Genomic DNA, 18075 nt, shown 5'->3' on the forward strand with positions numbered 1-18075 from the left:
CGCGGTCCCTGATCCTTTGCCAAGCTTGTTCTAAGTAGGTGCCTTAGACCACTGAGCCATCTCTCCAGCCCTGGACCATCATTCTTAACTGTCATCATTTTTGGTGCCACTCCTGTCTCATAAATCTTCAATTAACACTTGATTTAATAAAAACTTTGTGAAGCCTAGCCTATAAGAGGTTACATCTTAAGTGAAGAATTCATGGAATAAAAATCATTGCCAATACACTATAAGCAAGTAGACAGACAATAAGTGCTCATTTAAGGAGAGCTCTACTGCTGAACATGAGAAATCGTGGCCAATGGTTCTACAGGAAATAGAGTCACACGAAATTCAAGCCAGAATTCAGGGTTTAGAAAGTTATAACGATGTTAAAATGATGACATAACTGTATTGGAATAGATAATAATTTTTATATACAAATAAATATATATTTTTGTATATGAATAAAAATAAATTGTTGTACAGGAAAAAATAAGATCTCCCCTGAAAATAAGCCCTATTGTGTTTTCTGTAACAAAAATAATAAAAGACCTAGTCTTATTTTCAGGAAATAATGATATTAGCAGCCAGAAAGGTTGAGGGGGAAAAAACTTAAGAAAACCTTTTCCCCTTCTGCTTCACATTCACCTGAAATGCCAGCAAAAATACTTTTAATGAATAAATTTGTAATAGCAATGATAACCACAGTACACCATCCAACAGCAAACTAAAAATTTCTAGGAATTCCCATAAGACAGGAAGCAGATGAGCTGAGAATGACAAGAGTAGAAAAACCACATTCCAAAATGTGCACAGATTAAGTCTGACCATTTAATAAGCAAATAGCAGGGGTTTTTAATTGTTTCCTTTTTAATAAGGAACTAAATTCAGAGAAACTCTTGAGCTAAAAAAATGTTATACAAAGACAATAAATCAGGACAAATCATTAAAGAAGTGCCTTCACAATAACAAGACAGTAGTAAGTACCCTACATGTTTATACCCAAGTGATTTAGTCACAGAATTACATATTGATTGTATGGTTTATGTTTACTTCCAGTGTTTCTGGATTAAAACACGTTCTCTAAAAATAAACATTTATTTGCTTGCAGTTGGCAGTTATCTTGTACAGGTTCCAGATGAGAAGGAAGCAGCCTAAGGTAACAGATACCTCCACAAGTGGTGGTGGTGTGGTGCTGGTGCTGGTGCTGGTGCTGGTGCTGGTGCTGGTGCTGGTGCTGGTGCTGGTGCTGGTGCTGGTGGAGGCAGCGGCGGTGGCAGCGGTAGTGGTAGTGGCAGTATGAGTGTGAATGGGTATATAGGGTAGAGAGGTATGTTTAGAGACTAATTCTGGTTTTGGATTTATAAGAAGTAAAGAGAATGAATAAAAAAACACCAAAAATCAATAGTTCTTATTTTGAAAGGAATTTTTAAATTGGGAATGTAACCAAAAAAGCCTTAAGGAAGACTCAAAAGTTAAATAAAAACTTCTATCTAGGAAATAGAAGGCACCAGCTTTCAGTATTAACAAAACAATGAAAAATATATACATACCTCTACATTTATTCTCTCCTTCCTCATTCCATTATAAATTATCAGGTTACTAACTACCTACTAATGGCCAATTCATAAGAAAATGGGTCTGAGGGCACATCTTGAAAGAACTTAAATCCTTAGGTTATCCTTTTCTTCTCCCACCTCATTGCACTGGATCATTCCTGCCAGCTAGTTGGCCAAGAAGTCTAGCTGCCACATATCCCCAACCCCACCTTCTAAAAAAGAAAGAACATCTCAAAATATTCCTGGATTCATTACATTCACAAGCAAACATTTTGTAAATGGCCAATGTAGCTAAATTCATCGACTAATTCAGTTTTCAAATTAAAAGATATATTGTTTAATGACAAAGGAGCAAGGGCATGTAGCCCCCATATATACACCTAATTTTTCAGTCTAGAGTTCTGTTCATGTGCTGTCAAAATAATGTGACCTCCACATAAATATGCAACATTTACGAACAGCCAGATTGCATAAAATTATATATATTTTAGAATAATTGTTCCCTTTAAGTTACCAGAGTTAACTGAAATTAAAGTATCTAATAGAGTGTCGAGTAATTACTGCATTAGAATCAATTATCCTCTTGAACTGAAACCACTTTACTAAGTATTAACCAGTATCACCTAACAACTGCAAAAACCCTAAGCTAGCATCTACCACTTTCCCCCACTTTTATACAGTGTAAGACAGGCAATCATGGATGCTTATATAATCTGCAGCTATAAATGACAGTTACCCTGAAATATAAGCTTAAATTCAAGTGTCACAAAGTGTGTGTGTCTGAAAATTGTATTTTCATTAGGAAAACATTCAATTGACCCAATAGCAAAATAGCACAATAAAATATAAAATTACAAAAAAAAAGAAAAAACTGCTTTACACTAGCCTTAAAACTGTCAGTACTCTGACCACAAAACACACTTGTACTGGATATCCACCCACTATACATCAAGATTTTACTATTAACAAAAATTTAAAATGTTCTTACATGTAAGAATAATTTTCCACAAATCAGGCATCTTGGCTTTCAAACCTGTTAATCCGAGCACTCAGGAGGCTGAAGCAGGAGGATTACCATGAGTTCAAGGATAGCTTGGGCTACATAGTAAATTCAAGAGCAGCCTAAACTAGAGAGACCCTGTCTCAAAAAAATCAAAACAAACGTTCTCTTTGCTGTAGATTTTTCATCTGATATGGAAAGAAAGTTTAACTTCCTAAAAGTGATGGGTCTATGAAAAAGGCACATCTTACAAGAATGATCTTCACTTACTTAATTTGATTATTTGTTTTTAGTTTCTTAATGTTACTAGGGATTGGAACCCAAGAGTTCAGACCTGACGCACATCCCCAAACCTTTTTATTTTATTTTTTTAATTTTGAGACAAGGTCTTGCTAAATGGCTCTACTGACCTCAAATCTACAATCCTCCTGACTCAGTTCTTCCTAGTAGTTGATATTACAGGCATGTGTTATTGCACCCAGCTCTTGATTACTTCTTAAAGAAAAAAAATTTCAGATTAACAAAAATTGGTGTTATTCAAGGCTCAGGCTCATATGTGATCAACTCTGTATTACTTACCTGTATGACAACATTGCTACAGATCAAATTTTCATTCAAATACTTTCTACCTAAAATGAACACAGTATATGGCAAGGACAAGGAAGAATGCTGAGTCTGTATTACTTTCAAAAGTGTCCAGCAATGTATAAAAAGCTATAATTAAACTGGCTCATTTTCTTTTACGGAAGAGCCTTTACAGGCTCAACAAGAATTCTGCACAAGGCACAACAAAACCACACTGCACACGTAAGAGCTTATTAGTTTTACTGAATAGTCAATTTATTAATAATTTACATGGAATTACGTGACCTTTTTCCATTTCTATCTCTTCCATTTTTCTTTTTCATTGTTTACTATGTTCATGAGTTTACACTCTCTTAGAAGTAAAAAATGGTAATATTCTTGATAAGGGAAGAATAGAAATAACTGCAAGTACTCTGACCATGTACAAAGATCAAATAGGAATTGACAGAAGAAAAAAATTACCTTTTGGATAATCTTCCAATAAGAGGTTGAAGTGACCTAATTGACAAAAGAAATCAGATTCCACTTTTCCTTCAGCTTTTAAAATTAGGGATTCGTAGCAGCGAATAGCCTAGAAATAAAAATAGAAATATTTAAGAAATTTAAAGATAGAATCCTAAAATACATTTCCTCCATGAGATACTGCACATATCCTTCATTTAATCACCCAAGAAACCAGCAAGTTCCACTTCTAGCTCAGACATATTTGCTCTAACATTCTTTAAAAGAAATAGCTTCCTTAACTAAGTATTATCAAAAGAGTCACTAGCTACAGAATAAGTGCTCTTCCTATCTATAAAGTAGAAATAATAGTGGCCAAATCAAATAATGTAGAAGCACTTTGATAACGTTACTCACAAATGGCAAAGCTAAATTATTGCTGTGGTCCCTGTTGATATAAACAAAGAACCTTCAAATACAAATAATATCTATCTTTCCCCCAGGCAAGCACTTTATTGAATTATATGAGAATTCCTACAATCTCTAGAGTAATAAAAACAGTTACCATTTAAACTGAATGGTTACTTTTTCCAGAACCTCTACCACATCTAAAATATTATAAACTGCCTTTCAGTTATCTTATCCTTGCTATATATTTCAAACACACTAATTCTATTCTTAACCATACTACAAAGTCCAACACAAGCGTAAGCACTCATTCTCACATTTCCTTCAAAAACATTAGTTAATTTAAAGTTATCAACTTGGGGAGTGGGGATGTCGAAGAGACTGTAGAGGGGAAAAAAAAAAAAAAAAAAACAGATAACAGCTTCATCTGCTAAAGATTCTAGTGAACTTACCCTTTCAGACTAGTAACATTTGAAGGGTTGACAAAGGGATTAAAATTAGAAAACTGTTAAGGTTTCAGAGTGCTCAGTACGTAATAGGCACTTAATTGTTTTTTTTCCCCCTTCTTAAATAAGAAAAGAGCTCTAATTCTTCAAAGCTTCACAGTAATTGCAAAATTTCCCTACTAGAAACTAAATACTATTCAAAAATGCTCTCTTATAATGTGTCCCAGAATCATTAAAATAAAAAAAGTCTCAGAGGACTGGGGATATAGCTCAATGGCACAGAACCTGCCTGGCAAACTCAAGGTCCGGGAGTTTGATTCCCAACACCAGAAGAAAACAGTCTCTGAAAACACTCCCAGAAGAAAGGGACATAGCTTCTATTATCAAGCAAGTTTTTCAGGCTGAGGATATAAGCTCAGCAGTCTAAACGCCTGCAGCACAAGTACAATGACCAGGGTTCAATCCCTGGTACCACATAGCATGCCAGCCACGGAAGCCAGGTGTGGTAGCGCACGCTGTAACCCCAGTGCAGGGGAGGCTGACATAGGAAAATCACTACAAGTCCAAGCTGTGTAGTGAGACCCTCTACTAGATAAATAAATAATTTTTTAAAAAATGTATAAAGAGCATTTAAGGAAAACAATGGAATAATTTACGATATTCATGTAATAATCTAGAACAGTGATGGCAAACCTTTTAACGCTTTTAATGATACAAGTAGTCCACTACCGCGTGAGTGCCATAGGTTCACCACCAATGATCTAGAGTGAAACGCAGCATTTGTATAATTAGTATAATTACTTGTTTGCATTTAAAATTAAATTCAGATGAACTTCTATAAACCAAAAATATTTCTGTTAACAGGACTTCTTTTAAGCCAGGCATGAGCCTGAAGTCTTGGTTACTTGGGAGAATGAGGCAAGAGGGTCATTAGTGTCTAGGAGTTCAAGACAACCTTGAGCAATGCAGCAAAACCTGCGCTCAAAGGGGAGAGGGGAAGAGGGTGGGCTGGAACTTCAATATTTTTGTTTGTACTTTTTTTTTCTTTCTATGAGCGCAAGAAAAATCATGCCCACAGAGTATGTATTTATACATAACTGCAGGGGAAAAAAATGACTGGAAGACAAATGTGAAAAACAGAAAGTCTACAGTTGATCCATATAAAAATCCCCCTTTTTATGTTGCTCACCTTCTCCATATTTTCTAGATTTTTCATAATTAACCTGTATCATTTTTTCATGTAAAACCCATTAAAGAATTATTATGCTAGCCTTTACAAGTCATCCTGCACCTTTAATGTAAGGATACTTTGAAATTTATATGGAAATCATTTGTAATTGGGTCAACATCATTCAACAGAGTACTATCTGCAAATATTCAAAATCTGTGCTATCCACTATGGCAGCAAGTAGAAGGAAACTTTACGTCTGAGTATATGAAACATGGCTACTGCAGGTAAACAATTACTAAATTGTTTCATTTTAATATTTTATGTTTAAACAGGTGACATACAGGGCCGGCCAGATACTTCAGCATATTAAAGCACCTGCTTAGGCAGATGCTGGGACCAGGGTTTGATCCCTGGTGTGCCGTGCCGGCTCTGCTCCCAGGGCACGCTGAGATGGTGACTGAGACTAGGTGTGGTGGCACGCCAGTAATCCCAGCGTTTAGGAGGCCAAAAACAAGAGTCTGATCTGTGTAGTGAGACCCTTGTAGACCCTGCACTAAATAAAATACAAATAAAATAAAAAAAAAAATAAACATACAACCAATAGTTACCATTTTGAACAGTACATATGTGTATCATTTTTAAAGCTGAAAACTGGGCCAGCCAAATACTTCAGCAGACTAAAGAGCTTGCTGAGGCAGAGCGCAGCGACCCGGGTTCCACTCCCGGTATGCCATGCCAGCCCCACCCCCGGGGCACACTGAGATGGCGACTGAGACTGGACATGGTGACACGAACCTGTAATCCCAGCGCTTGGAGGTTGAAAACAGGAGAACCACTATGAGTTGGATCTACATAATGAAACCCTGTAGATCTTATACTAAACACATTTAAAAAAAAAAAAAAAAAAAGGGCTGAAAACAAGTGAATATTCAATCCACATGCAACATATCAGGAAAGCAAATTTTCTTAAGATTATAAATGAAGCTGGGCATGGTGGCACATGCCTCTAACCCCAGCATTTGGGAGGCTGAGGCAAGAAGGATCCTTGTGAGTTTGAGACCAACCTGGGTTACAAAGTGAACTCAAGGATAGCCTGAACTGCATAGCAAGACCCTGTCTCAAAAATAATAATAATAATAATAATAATAATAATAATAATAATACATGAAATACCTATATCACTAAGAGGCAGAGTATTCTGAAGAGGGAATGACCAAAATTTTCCACAAAAATCATTGTTATGTCCTATTAGCTATATATAGCTGGTGGGCTGGACATCTATAATCTTAACCACCTACTAGGAAAACAACTGAGGAGAAAATTAAACAGTTAATCATTAACTCCTAAAAGTATTAGAAGAGAGAGCAAATGAAGATGTCTCCAGCTAGGTGTGTCTTCGCCAATCACAGTACTATGTTCCACAATTCAATGTTTGGGCTTAATATCTGCTTTATTTTCATTATTTGAAAAATCAGTTATCCTGTGACAGTAACATTACCAGTGTGCTCTATTTCTAAACCTTAACAGATAAAAAGTTTAGAACACAGGAAACCAAACAAATAACTAATTTCTTTTTAAATGTTAAATTTTAATCTTTTATGATGAATGTGATCTGCACCTAACTAAAATACGACATTTAATAGTTCAGATTAAATACAGTCAATTTTTAAACAAAATTTTTCAAATTAAAAGATTAACTGAAGTAGCTTGCTAGCACATAACTAGTAGGAAAAATTAAAAAGTAAATTTAAATCTATAAAGCAAGAATATAAATATACAGGGGCCGGGGAGATGGCTCAGTAGGATAAGTGCTTGACTGGCAAACACAAGGATCTGAGCTCAATCCCCGGTTCTGCAAAAAAAAAAAAAAAAAAAAAAAAAAGAGAATATAAATATACAAAGTCTACAGGTTGGGCCATGGTTTTAAATGAATAGAAACTTTTTAAGTTGGATGAAAAACAAATATGCAGTTCTGCTCATAAACTATAAATACCTAGCAACCGACATAAAAGATGGTTCAGTAGCCAGCAGGCTTTAAAACAGATTAATGGATTTAAACAAATCACAAATCAATGTGTCATGCAAAACATCTATCTACTAAAAAGGTATTTGTAAAAAAAAAAAAAAAAAAAAGGTATTTGTGGCCCAAATCAATAATGTATATTATGTAGATGAATAGCAATAATTAGCTTTCTCAAAGTATAGTATGATCAGACTGCTAAAGTTCTGAGTACTATATTTTAATAAGCAATCACTTCCAGAGGGCTACATATTTGGTAAAGGCTGTAGAAACTGACATATAAAAATTAGCTGGGGGCTCAACAGTAGAGCAGGTGCTTTAGACCACATCAGGCCCTGGGTACAATTCCCAGCACTAAATTTTTTTTAAAAAACTTTTAACTTACTGTAACTGAGGAGGGATGCTAAATCTTTGCCCAAATATTTTAAAAGCTATCACTTAGGAGAGAATATTGATCACATCTTGAATAGTTCCAAATATTCAATCAATGAAATGGGTTTATCTTAAAAATTAAGTTTAAACCAAGTTTGGTGGTACAGCACTCAGAAGGCTAAGGCAAAGGAATCACCACATGTTTGAAACCAGCCTAGGTTACACATAGTGAGCAAAAGGCCAGCCTGAACTATGAAAGCAAGGTACAGTATTAAAAAAAAATTTAAAAAAAAATTAAAAAATGTCTAGCTGAGTTCTATCAAAAAGGAAGAAAAGCTTCATGCACATGCTTATAATTCCATCACTGGAGAGGCTGAGACAGGAGGATCACTGTGAGTTTGAGGCCAGCCTGGGCTACAAAGTGAGTTCAAGTCCAGCCTGAACTACATAGCAAAACTATCTCAGAAAGGAAAAGTAGGAAGGGAGAGGGGAGGGAGGGAGGGAGGGAGGGAGGGAAAACAAACCAAACATGGTGGCTCATGCCTGTAATCCCGGCACTCAGGAGGCTGGGGCAGGAGGATCAATGCGAGTTCTAGGCCAGTTTGGGCTATACAGTGAGTTCAAAATCAGCCTGAACTACATAGCAAGACAGTGTCTTGAGGAGAGGAGGGGAGGGAGAAGAGCGGGGGAGGGAGAAGAGGAGAGGAGGGAGAAGAAAAGAAGGGGAGAAGGAAAGGAGGAGAGAAGGGGAGGAGGAGAAGAGAGGAGAGAGGAAAAGGAAAAGCCAGTTTGGGCTACAGGAGTTCAAAATTAACCTGACCTACATAGCAAGACAGGGTCTCAAGGAAGAGAGGAAGAAAGGAGAGGAGGGGAACAGAGGAGAGGAGGGGAACAGAGGAGAAGTTTTAAAAAAAAAGGGTAACATAAAATGCCAAAAAATAAATGGGCCCTCTGGCTCATATCAATGCAAAGGACTAAAATAAAAATTTTTAAACTACTTTAGTGAGAGAAAGGAAACCTCTTACGCTGAGGCAGGAAGAGCACAAGTTCAAACCCAGTCTGGTCAACTTAACAACTTAGCCTGACTTAATCCCAAAATTAAAAAAAAAAGAAAGAAAGAAAAAGAAAAGAAAAGAAAAAAGAGCTGAGGATCAGAGTGAAGGCCCTGAGTTCAATCCAAAAGAGGGACTGGGAGAGGGAAAAAGAAAGAAGACCTTATTTTGGATGCAGTGCTAACCTGCCTCTTCCCACCACCACCTTATGAGTAAGCATCCCACTATGTAGCCCAGACTGGCACTGAACTTACATCTCATCTCAACCCTCATGCTTCAACTTCTAGAGCTGGGATTATGGACATGGAACACTGCCTGACTTCAAACTGCTCTGTTCTGCTCTGCTCTTTTCTTTTCTAAAAAAAATTTTACTGGGTTTCTGAGAAGATGGCAGAGCAGTAAACAGCAGCAAACCAGCCTCTCTGATATTCCAGCCCAGACACTGGAAAATAAGAAGTTGAGGAAGAAAAGCAGGGAGGTAGAAGAACCCCGAGACCCAGGAAAGATCTGAAAGAATAGGAGCCCACAGGGAAAGTGAACGGACAGACTTGAAGGCAGAAAAAAGAGGTGGCAAACTGTGCTTTCTCTTGGAGTTGGCTAGCTACATGAGAGAGGCAGCTCAAATCTACAGATCTGTTGGGCTGGTACAATTCTAAGTATAACCTCTTAATAATTATATAAAAAAAGACATATATGAGTCATGGTTTTTAAAGCTCACAGCTTCCTCAATATAGACCACTCAATATAATATTATTTAATATGCACAGGTAGAGTATCCCTTATCCAAAACGCTTGGGACCAAAATTGTTCCCAATTTTAGACATTTTAAGAGTTTGGAATATCTGCATACACAAAGATAGGAGATGGGACCCACATTTAAAATACAAATCATTTATGTCTCATGTATGCTTTATATATACATGCACTCAGAGCCTGAAAGTAATTTTATACAGCATTTCTTCTGTACCTGTAGTTTGTCTATGCCCACTACATGAAGTCAGACTTTCCACTTGTGGTGCACTACTAACAGCACTTACAATTTTGGATTTTGGGGACATTTTGTATATCAAATTTTCAAACTAAGAATGCTCAACCATTTATTTTAGGGTTAAAGGAAAAGCTCTACATTCTTTTAAAAGGGATAAATATTGCAGCAATAAATGTACACATATATATCACTGAAGTATTAGCAGGTGTTTCATGGGCAGAGTTTCAATTCTGTAAGATGAAGAGACTGGCTACACAACAATATGAATGTCCTTAACAACTCTAATTTAAAGCTATTAAAATGGTAAGTTTTTTACCATGGATGTTTTTTAAAAGACATTAGACAGTATCTATGGACAATAAACACATAAAACACATAATATTGTGCTAGTCACTAATCAATCAGCACCTACTCAGTCCTAAACACATTACAGGCTACTAGGCAACAGAAGTGAAAGCAAACTGTTTCCTGCCCTTTATAGAACTTTTATTTTCCTCTACATTATTGTTTTTCTCTTCTTTTCTAGTTCCTGAGGATTTTTTTTTTTCTTCCCTCCAGTACCAGGAATCAAACTCTCAAACTCACAACCTTACGTTTGCCAGGCAGGGGTATCTCTTCTTTTCTAATCTGCCTTTCCTATTCTTCCTTTGAAGAATCACTTTTGTACCCAATGATTTTGTTAAGTGTTCTTCCTTTATCAAAAAAAGAGGTAAAGGGATGCCACAAAAACACTCTGTTCTTCATTAAGCCTCCATGCCAACTTCAGAATCCCTGAACCTAACTATGTTAGGTTTTACCCCATTTGGACATCCCAACATCTTAAACTAATTAAGTTCTTTGTCCAATTCAAAATTCTCCAAAATAAACAGGCATAATGGCACATATTTGTAATTCCAACTGTTAGGCAGGTGAATCATAAACTTGAGGCCAGTCCAGGCCACTTAGTTAGATCTTGTCTCAAAAAAAAAAAAGTGCAGGGTGGAGAGTGGGGGGGAGATACGCATAAGGCCCTGGTTACATCCCCAGTAGCACAACATGGAAACACACTATTAAATTTCCTAGCTGAGTGTGGTGGTGCACGACTGTTAATTCCAGCACTCAGGAGGCAGAGGCAGAAGGATTGAGGCCAGCCTGGACTACACAGTGAGTTCAAGTGCAGCCTAAACTACATACAGACTCTGTCTCAAAAGGGAAAAACTATATATGTAACTTTCTTTTTCATTAGTAGCACAAATTCAAACCATTTCTTCATTCCTACACTTCTAATTGATTACCGCTGTCTTACCCAACAGTTGTAGTAACCCTTCCCTATTTTCTTTCTGACCATCATTTCCAAAGTCTAATGAACATGATATTATTACATCACTACCCACTTGATGTTCTTTGACTGCAAAAATACTCTTTAAGCAGTCCTATTTATGATCATGCATCCAGCTATTAAACCTCAAATTATTTCCTATTGTTCATTAAGAACTTAGTTTTAGTCCTACCTTACACATACACAAAATTTGCCTATTCTATTACAACTTCCTATCATAAAACTTTCTTTTTCCACAAATTCCATATATAAATTATTTTGGTAGTACTAGGGATAGAAACCAGGACCTTCACACTAACTATATTCCCAGTGCTTTTTCCTTTCTTTCTTTTTATCTTTTGCATTTTACTTTTGACACAGAATCTCGCTAAGTCACTGAAGTCCACAACCTCGCAATTGGGCTGGTATTACAAGGATGCATCCCCACAGCCAGATTAAGCAGCTGGCTATTGAGACTTCCCCCAAGAAGTTGTAAACTATGTAGATCGCTAATACTGCTTCTTACATACATCAGTACAAGGAGCTATTAAAGTTTGCACCAGTAAACTTTCCAGCACTAAGACAAAATACCTTACATAGCAAGGAGAAAAGGTGTGGGCTCAGCTGCAGATATTTCTCTCCGTGTCTGGATGGCCCCAAGACAGAAACATTACGTACGGAAAGAAATGGCAAAGAAACACTCTCCGCTTCACGATGGTCATCAAGCCAAGCGAACAAGGTAAAGCTACAGAGAGGAAGGATCCAGAGACAAAACCATACCCTTCCAGCTGACATGACCTACTTCCTTCAAGTAGGCCCCACTTCTGAACAGCACATTCAGCTATGAGTTCATCAATATGTTTGATGAGGTTAGTACCTCTTTGACTGAATCACTTTCCAAAAGGCTTAACTCTGAATACATGAGCCTTTCTTTAGGGGATCACTTCTGATCCAAACTATAACACAGCAATACGAATGGCATTAGAAAAAGATATTTCTCTTTCAACTACCACCATCATCACTTAATTTTTTCTTAATGTTTCATTCTTCTATACAATGTGTACTATGACAAAAGGTTATACACATCATATACAGTGTTGTTTTACATATATACATGTTATAAACATCATATACAGTACATATTACATACCCAACACAAAAACAAGTGTGTTTTGTGTTAAGTATAACTATCTTGATTAATTCTATCATTCTTTTTTTTAAAAAGCACTTTTTTTTTTACATTTATTGTGTGTGTGTGTGTGTGTGTGTGTGTGTGTGTGTGGCCAGCTCAGCCCACCAGGGGGTGCGGCTGGCTGGCATATGGTGCTGGTGGAATCGAACCACGGTCCCTACACTTTGCCAAGCTTGTTCCAAGTAGGTGCTTTAGACCACTGAGCCATCTCTCCAGCCCCTAATTCTATCATTCTGAATTTCATTCACTTTGAATTTCTAAAATAAATTGTAAATAATAAACATGCTACCCTTCCAACAAGACCCAAAGAATGGATAAAAAGATTTGATCTTTTTATACAATCGAGTACTACTCAGCCATAAAGAAGGATAAACTGGGGACTTTTATAGGGTAATGGAGGCAACTCCGAGACCATACTCATAAGTGAAATAAACCAGATGCACAGGTATAAACATTGTAGTGTCTCTAGTGTGAGAAGCTGAAAGCTGAAAGAGTAAGTAAGATTCAAGATATTGTAAAATGGGAAGAAACCTCAAAAGGAAAAAAACCAACTGGGATGGGGCAATGGAGAAAAGAAAGGGAGGAATATATATAAAAGATAGTTAAGACAGTTATACTACTGATATCTCTTAGTTAATTGAATCCTGCTAATTTCTTGTTTAGACAACTAAATGCTGTTATCTTGTACTCTAACTAAATTTAAAAATAATGAAATGAAATATATTAACCATTATTACTCTATTATACTGTTTTGAAATTTTACTTTTTTCTCTTTCAAATAATTTTTTTTTAAAAATACAAAGATTTTTTTTAAGTATATAACACATGGTATTCAACAAACATTAATAAAACTATATGCCAAAATCAAACACACTATGACCAAATATTGGTCTAAAAGTCTACATTTTTCCAGCAGGCATGGGGACTCACGTCTGTAGTTCCCGTACTCAGCAGGCTGAAGGAGAAGGATCACTGTGAGTTTCAGGCCAGCCTGGGCTACACGGTGAGCTCAAGGCCTGCCTCAACGACACAGCAAGGCCCTGTCTCAAAAATTAAAATTAAAAAATAAACTACATTTTTGAAGAAAGTAAATTTTGATTTAAACTCACTATATCTGGAAAGGAAAAAAACAAAGATAACCAAGATATGGCTATATTAAAATGAATACTATTTAAACATTTTAATCACAACAATCCTAAATGGGATAAATGATAGGAAGAGTACAAACATATTTTTAATCCAGATTTAAGCAATGTATTAAGACATTCCCAAACATAACACAAAAAGAGTTAAAGAAAAATACAGACACACTATCCAAATATTAGCCTCCCCCAAAAAAATAAACTTCACCTTGTCTTAGATATAAATTACAAGTAAGGCCCAGAAAATAAAGACAACCGGCACATGAAAAAAAAGTATTTAGCAGCAATGTAAAGAGCTCAAAAGCACAACTGACAGGTATAGAAACTTGTAACCAAATGGGCAAAGAATAACCTAAGCAAAATATGGTGGCAAACCAGGAACTTCTAAAAGAAGAACTACTAAAAGAAATTGGATTGCAATGTCTCTCCATATAAAAATTTATTCCCAGTACTCTCCTAAATATAAAAGGCAAACCAGCTAAACCTTTAAGAAGAAAACATGTTGTATACCAGACTAAGGTAAGATTTATGTAAAAACAGAAAAAAAAGTACAAGTCATGAAAAATGTTAATAGCTTAATTCAACTATATCAAAGTTCAAAACATGTGTGGTTGGTTAGGTGTCCATGCACCACACCCGCCTCTTAGAAAACCTTATAAAAATGGAAAAAGGTAGAAAAGTATAGTTACTGAACATAAAGGGGAAAAAAAAGAGTTTTTATCTATAATTCCATACCAAGCAAAATTATCTTTCAAGAATGAGAAGAAAGGAAAAAAAAAATGAAAATAAACCGGATATGACAGCACATGCCTGTAATCCTAGCACTCAGGAGGCTGAGGCAGGAGGATCAAGGCCAGCCTCGGCTACATAGTGAGTTCTGTCTCATCTACACAACAAGACCAAACCAGAATGAGAACGAAGCTGGGCATGATGGCACATGTGTGCAATAGGAAGATCACAAGTTCTAGCCCAGTCTGGGCAACTAACTCAGTGATTCAAAGACACTCTTATCGCAAAACAAAAATTTTTAAAGGATAAAGATGTAGCCTACTTTGAAGACCCTGAGTTCAAATTTCCAGCTCTACCAAAAAGAAGGAGGAAGAGAAGGAGAAGAAGGAGGAGGAGGAAGAGGGGGAGAAAAAGGGGGGGAGGCGGAGGAGGAGAAGAAGAAGAAGGAGGAAGAGGAGAAGGAGGAGGACAAGGAGGAGGAGGAGGAGGAATTCTTTTTTCAGATATACAGAAGCTTAAAGAATTTATCATCATCAGATCTACAGTCTAAGAAATGTTAAAAGAAATTCGTCCTGGAGAGGCCCTCTGCTTGCCTCCAGCTATGGATTCAAATGTTACTCTCACCCAGAAACACCATGTAGACACATCCAGAACTAATGCTTGCTACACATCTGGGCTCCAACTAGCCCAGTCACACTGACACATAAAATAAACCCCCATAGTGAATTAAGTAGACCTGCAGAAGTCTAACCTCAATACCCCTGGCTTCTCTTCGGCTATGCTCAATAAATAACACTGGCTATATAACTGGTGAGCAACTACTCAAAGAAAGGGGTGGGGGGTGGGGAGAAACAAAAGGAAAACTATACCAAACTGAAATACTAATCAATACAACAGAATGGAGAGTAGTGGAAACAGCAGCTACAAAGGTAATTACATAAAACAGCACTCCTAATGTTAAAGTCTCCTTAAAATACAATTAACCAAAGAAATCTACTTGCTAAAAAAAATCCTATGAATAATTTGAGTTTAGGAAGGTCACAGGATACAAATTCAACATACAAAAATGTCACTTAGAACAGTTCCAAAATTACGAAATACGTAAGTATAATTTTTAAAAAATGTGCAGAATCCTTATTTTCTGGGAATACTATAAAACACTAGTTAAAAAGACACTCTTAGAAGATCTAAATAGGTACAGAGATATATTTATTAATTGGAAGGCTTAACTACATTGAGATGAGAATTCTTCCTCAAATTGATTTATAGATTTAATGAAGTTCCAGTCAAATTCCAGCACAACTTTTAATAGATAAAAGGATTGTAAAACTTATATAAATGGGGCCAGAGAGATGGCTCAGTAGAATAAGTGCTTCCCTGGCAAGCACAAGGTCCTGAGTTCAATCCCTGGTTCCGGAAGGAAAAAAAAAAAAAAAAAAAAAAAAAAAAAACTTACATAAACTACAATGGAGCTAGTATAACCCAAAAATTTTGAAAAACAGTAAGGTTAAAGGACTCATGTGCTATAGCTTCAAGATTATAAAGCTGTAAAAATGAATTAAAACTCCAATGAAATACGACTATCTGCTTTTCTGAATTCTTAAAATTTTCAAAAAGTGACAATAACAAGTATTGATGAGAATGCAAAACAAGTAGAACTCTGACATACCATTCAGGAGAATGCTAAATGATACAATTACTCTGGAACATAGGTTAGCAATAAAGTACATACAAAGTTAAACCCCCCTTCTGGTACATAGTCTCCCTAATGTAGATTAGGTTGGCCTTGAACTCAATGGAGGGAGGGAGCACCTATAGTACATGTATATGAAACATATCTCTGTACTTATTTAGATCTTCAAGTGCTGTTTTTTAACTAGCGCTTTATAATATTCCCAGCAAATAAGGACTCTGTTGCACGCTTTTTATAATTATATATTTCTTACCGTGTACAATACAAAAGGCTATAAAGAGAAAAAATAGTGAGGTCTACATTATACATGACATGGTGGCATGGGGCCTTGAGTTCAAATCCCAGTACCCCCAAAATGACATGGTATATAAGGTAGACACCCAAGTAAAAAGTTACAAACTCTTTGTATCTATCAATAAGATGATTCTAAAATTTGTGAGAAGGCAAAAGAATTAAATAGAAAAAACATTAAAAGAACAAAGAGGATTCGTGTTACCCAATTTCAAGATTTCAATACAGTAAACTATAATAAGATAATATGGTATTGGGGAAGGGTCATAAAATATATAGACCAACAGAATCCAAGGGCCGGCCAAATAGCTCAGCAGACTAAAGCGCCTGCAAGCAGGCACAGGAGCCAGGAGTTCAACCCCTGGGCCTGCTGTGCCAGCCCTGCCCCGGGGGAGCACAGAGACAGCAATTGAGACCTGGAGTGGTGGCACGCCCATAATCCCAGCTCTTGGGAGGCTGTAAACAGGCAGATCACTAAGAGTCCCATCTAGTAGTGAGACCCTGAACACCCTATAGACCCTTTCCCTAAAATATAGAAGAAGAAGAAGAAAAAAAAAAAAAAAGAATCCAGACACTGAGAGCAGTCAACTAGTTTTTGACAAGGTACAAAGGAAATTCAATAGTGGGGAAGGGGATATGTAGAAGATAGTCTCTCAAAAGTCATAATGGGGAAAAAAAAAGTGATCAGAAAAAAGAGACTACACACATACTTCATGAAGGTGAGATAAAGATATTTTCAGATATATGAACACAATAGGCCCAAATGCAGAAAAGAAAATCAAGTGAACAGAAAGATCAGAAGCCAGATGTGGAGGCACAAGCCTGTAACCCCAGCACTCTGGCTGGATGAAGCAAAAAGATGTCTAGTTCAAGCCCGGCCTAGGAAATTTGTCTCAAAAGAAAAAAAGAAAAAAGGAATGTAAGGATATTGCTCAGTGGGAAGGTCTTGGGTTCAAACACTGCTATTGCCTAATGTTAAAAAAAGGAACAGGGAAGAGGTATAGGATGTAAGAATTTTGCATTGCCTAACAAAAAGGAATAAGTGGGGGAAGGCCACACTGATGGTTAAGCCCAAAGGCAGTCTACCAATGAGCTACATCCCCAAACTCTTTATTTTTTATTTTGACAGAAGATCTGGCTAAAGTGCCCAAGCTGGCCTCAAATTTATTGTCCCCCCAGCAGGAGCCTCCCAAGCAGCAGAGATTACAGGCATGTGCCACTGTGCCCAGTTTATCAATTACCCTTTGATGAATCAAAAATGTATGTCAGCTGAGCATGGTGGCTGTGATCCCAGCACTTGGGAAGCTGAGGCAGTATGATTGCCATGAATCTGAGGACAGGCTGGGCTACATAAGGAGTTCAAAACCAGCCTGAACTACATAGGCGAGAACCTGTCTTAAAAACTAAAAAATAAAAGGTTTTAATCTCTAAGGCAGTTATACTCAGTGTGAAGCACAGACAACTGGAGATATCTGAAACTTTCAGTTCTGCTAGCTCAAAATCATTGTCATTATTCTAAGATGCTATTTCTTTTTTAATAGTATTGACATTTATACTGATAGGTAAGTAAAACTGTTAAGACCTTAGTGGGAATCAAGGCAGAGGCACTCAACTGAGCATTAAGATACTCATATTCTTTACCACCAAGAATTTGTAGTTTTGATGCTTATTATTTTTTAATTCCAGTTTCATTTAAAAATATCTTTG

The 18075-nt window shown here is 36.7% G+C and overlaps 1 protein-coding gene across 6 annotated transcripts in view; it reads right to left on the reverse strand.

Annotated features, from left to right (window-relative positions):
- The window catches only part of Kdm6a (lysine demethylase 6A), a 201491-nt gene that overhangs the window by 140241 nt on the left and 43175 nt on the right, over positions 1 to 18075 (reverse strand). For all 6 annotated transcript variants that reach the window (XM_004645303.3, XM_004645306.3, XM_004645307.3 and 3 more), the window contains exon 3: positions 3589 to 3697. In XM_004645303.3, the coding sequence (XP_004645360.1) occupies positions 3589 to 3697 (109 nt within the window). The remainder of the gene's footprint in view (positions 1 to 3588; positions 3698 to 18075) is intronic.

Source organism: Octodon degus, unplaced genomic scaffold (genome assembly GCF_000260255.1).
Source record: "Octodon degus isolate 3935 unplaced genomic scaffold, OctDeg1.0 scaffold00223, whole genome shotgun sequence".
Lineage (NCBI taxonomy): Eukaryota > Metazoa > Chordata > Mammalia > Rodentia > Octodontidae > Octodon > Octodon degus.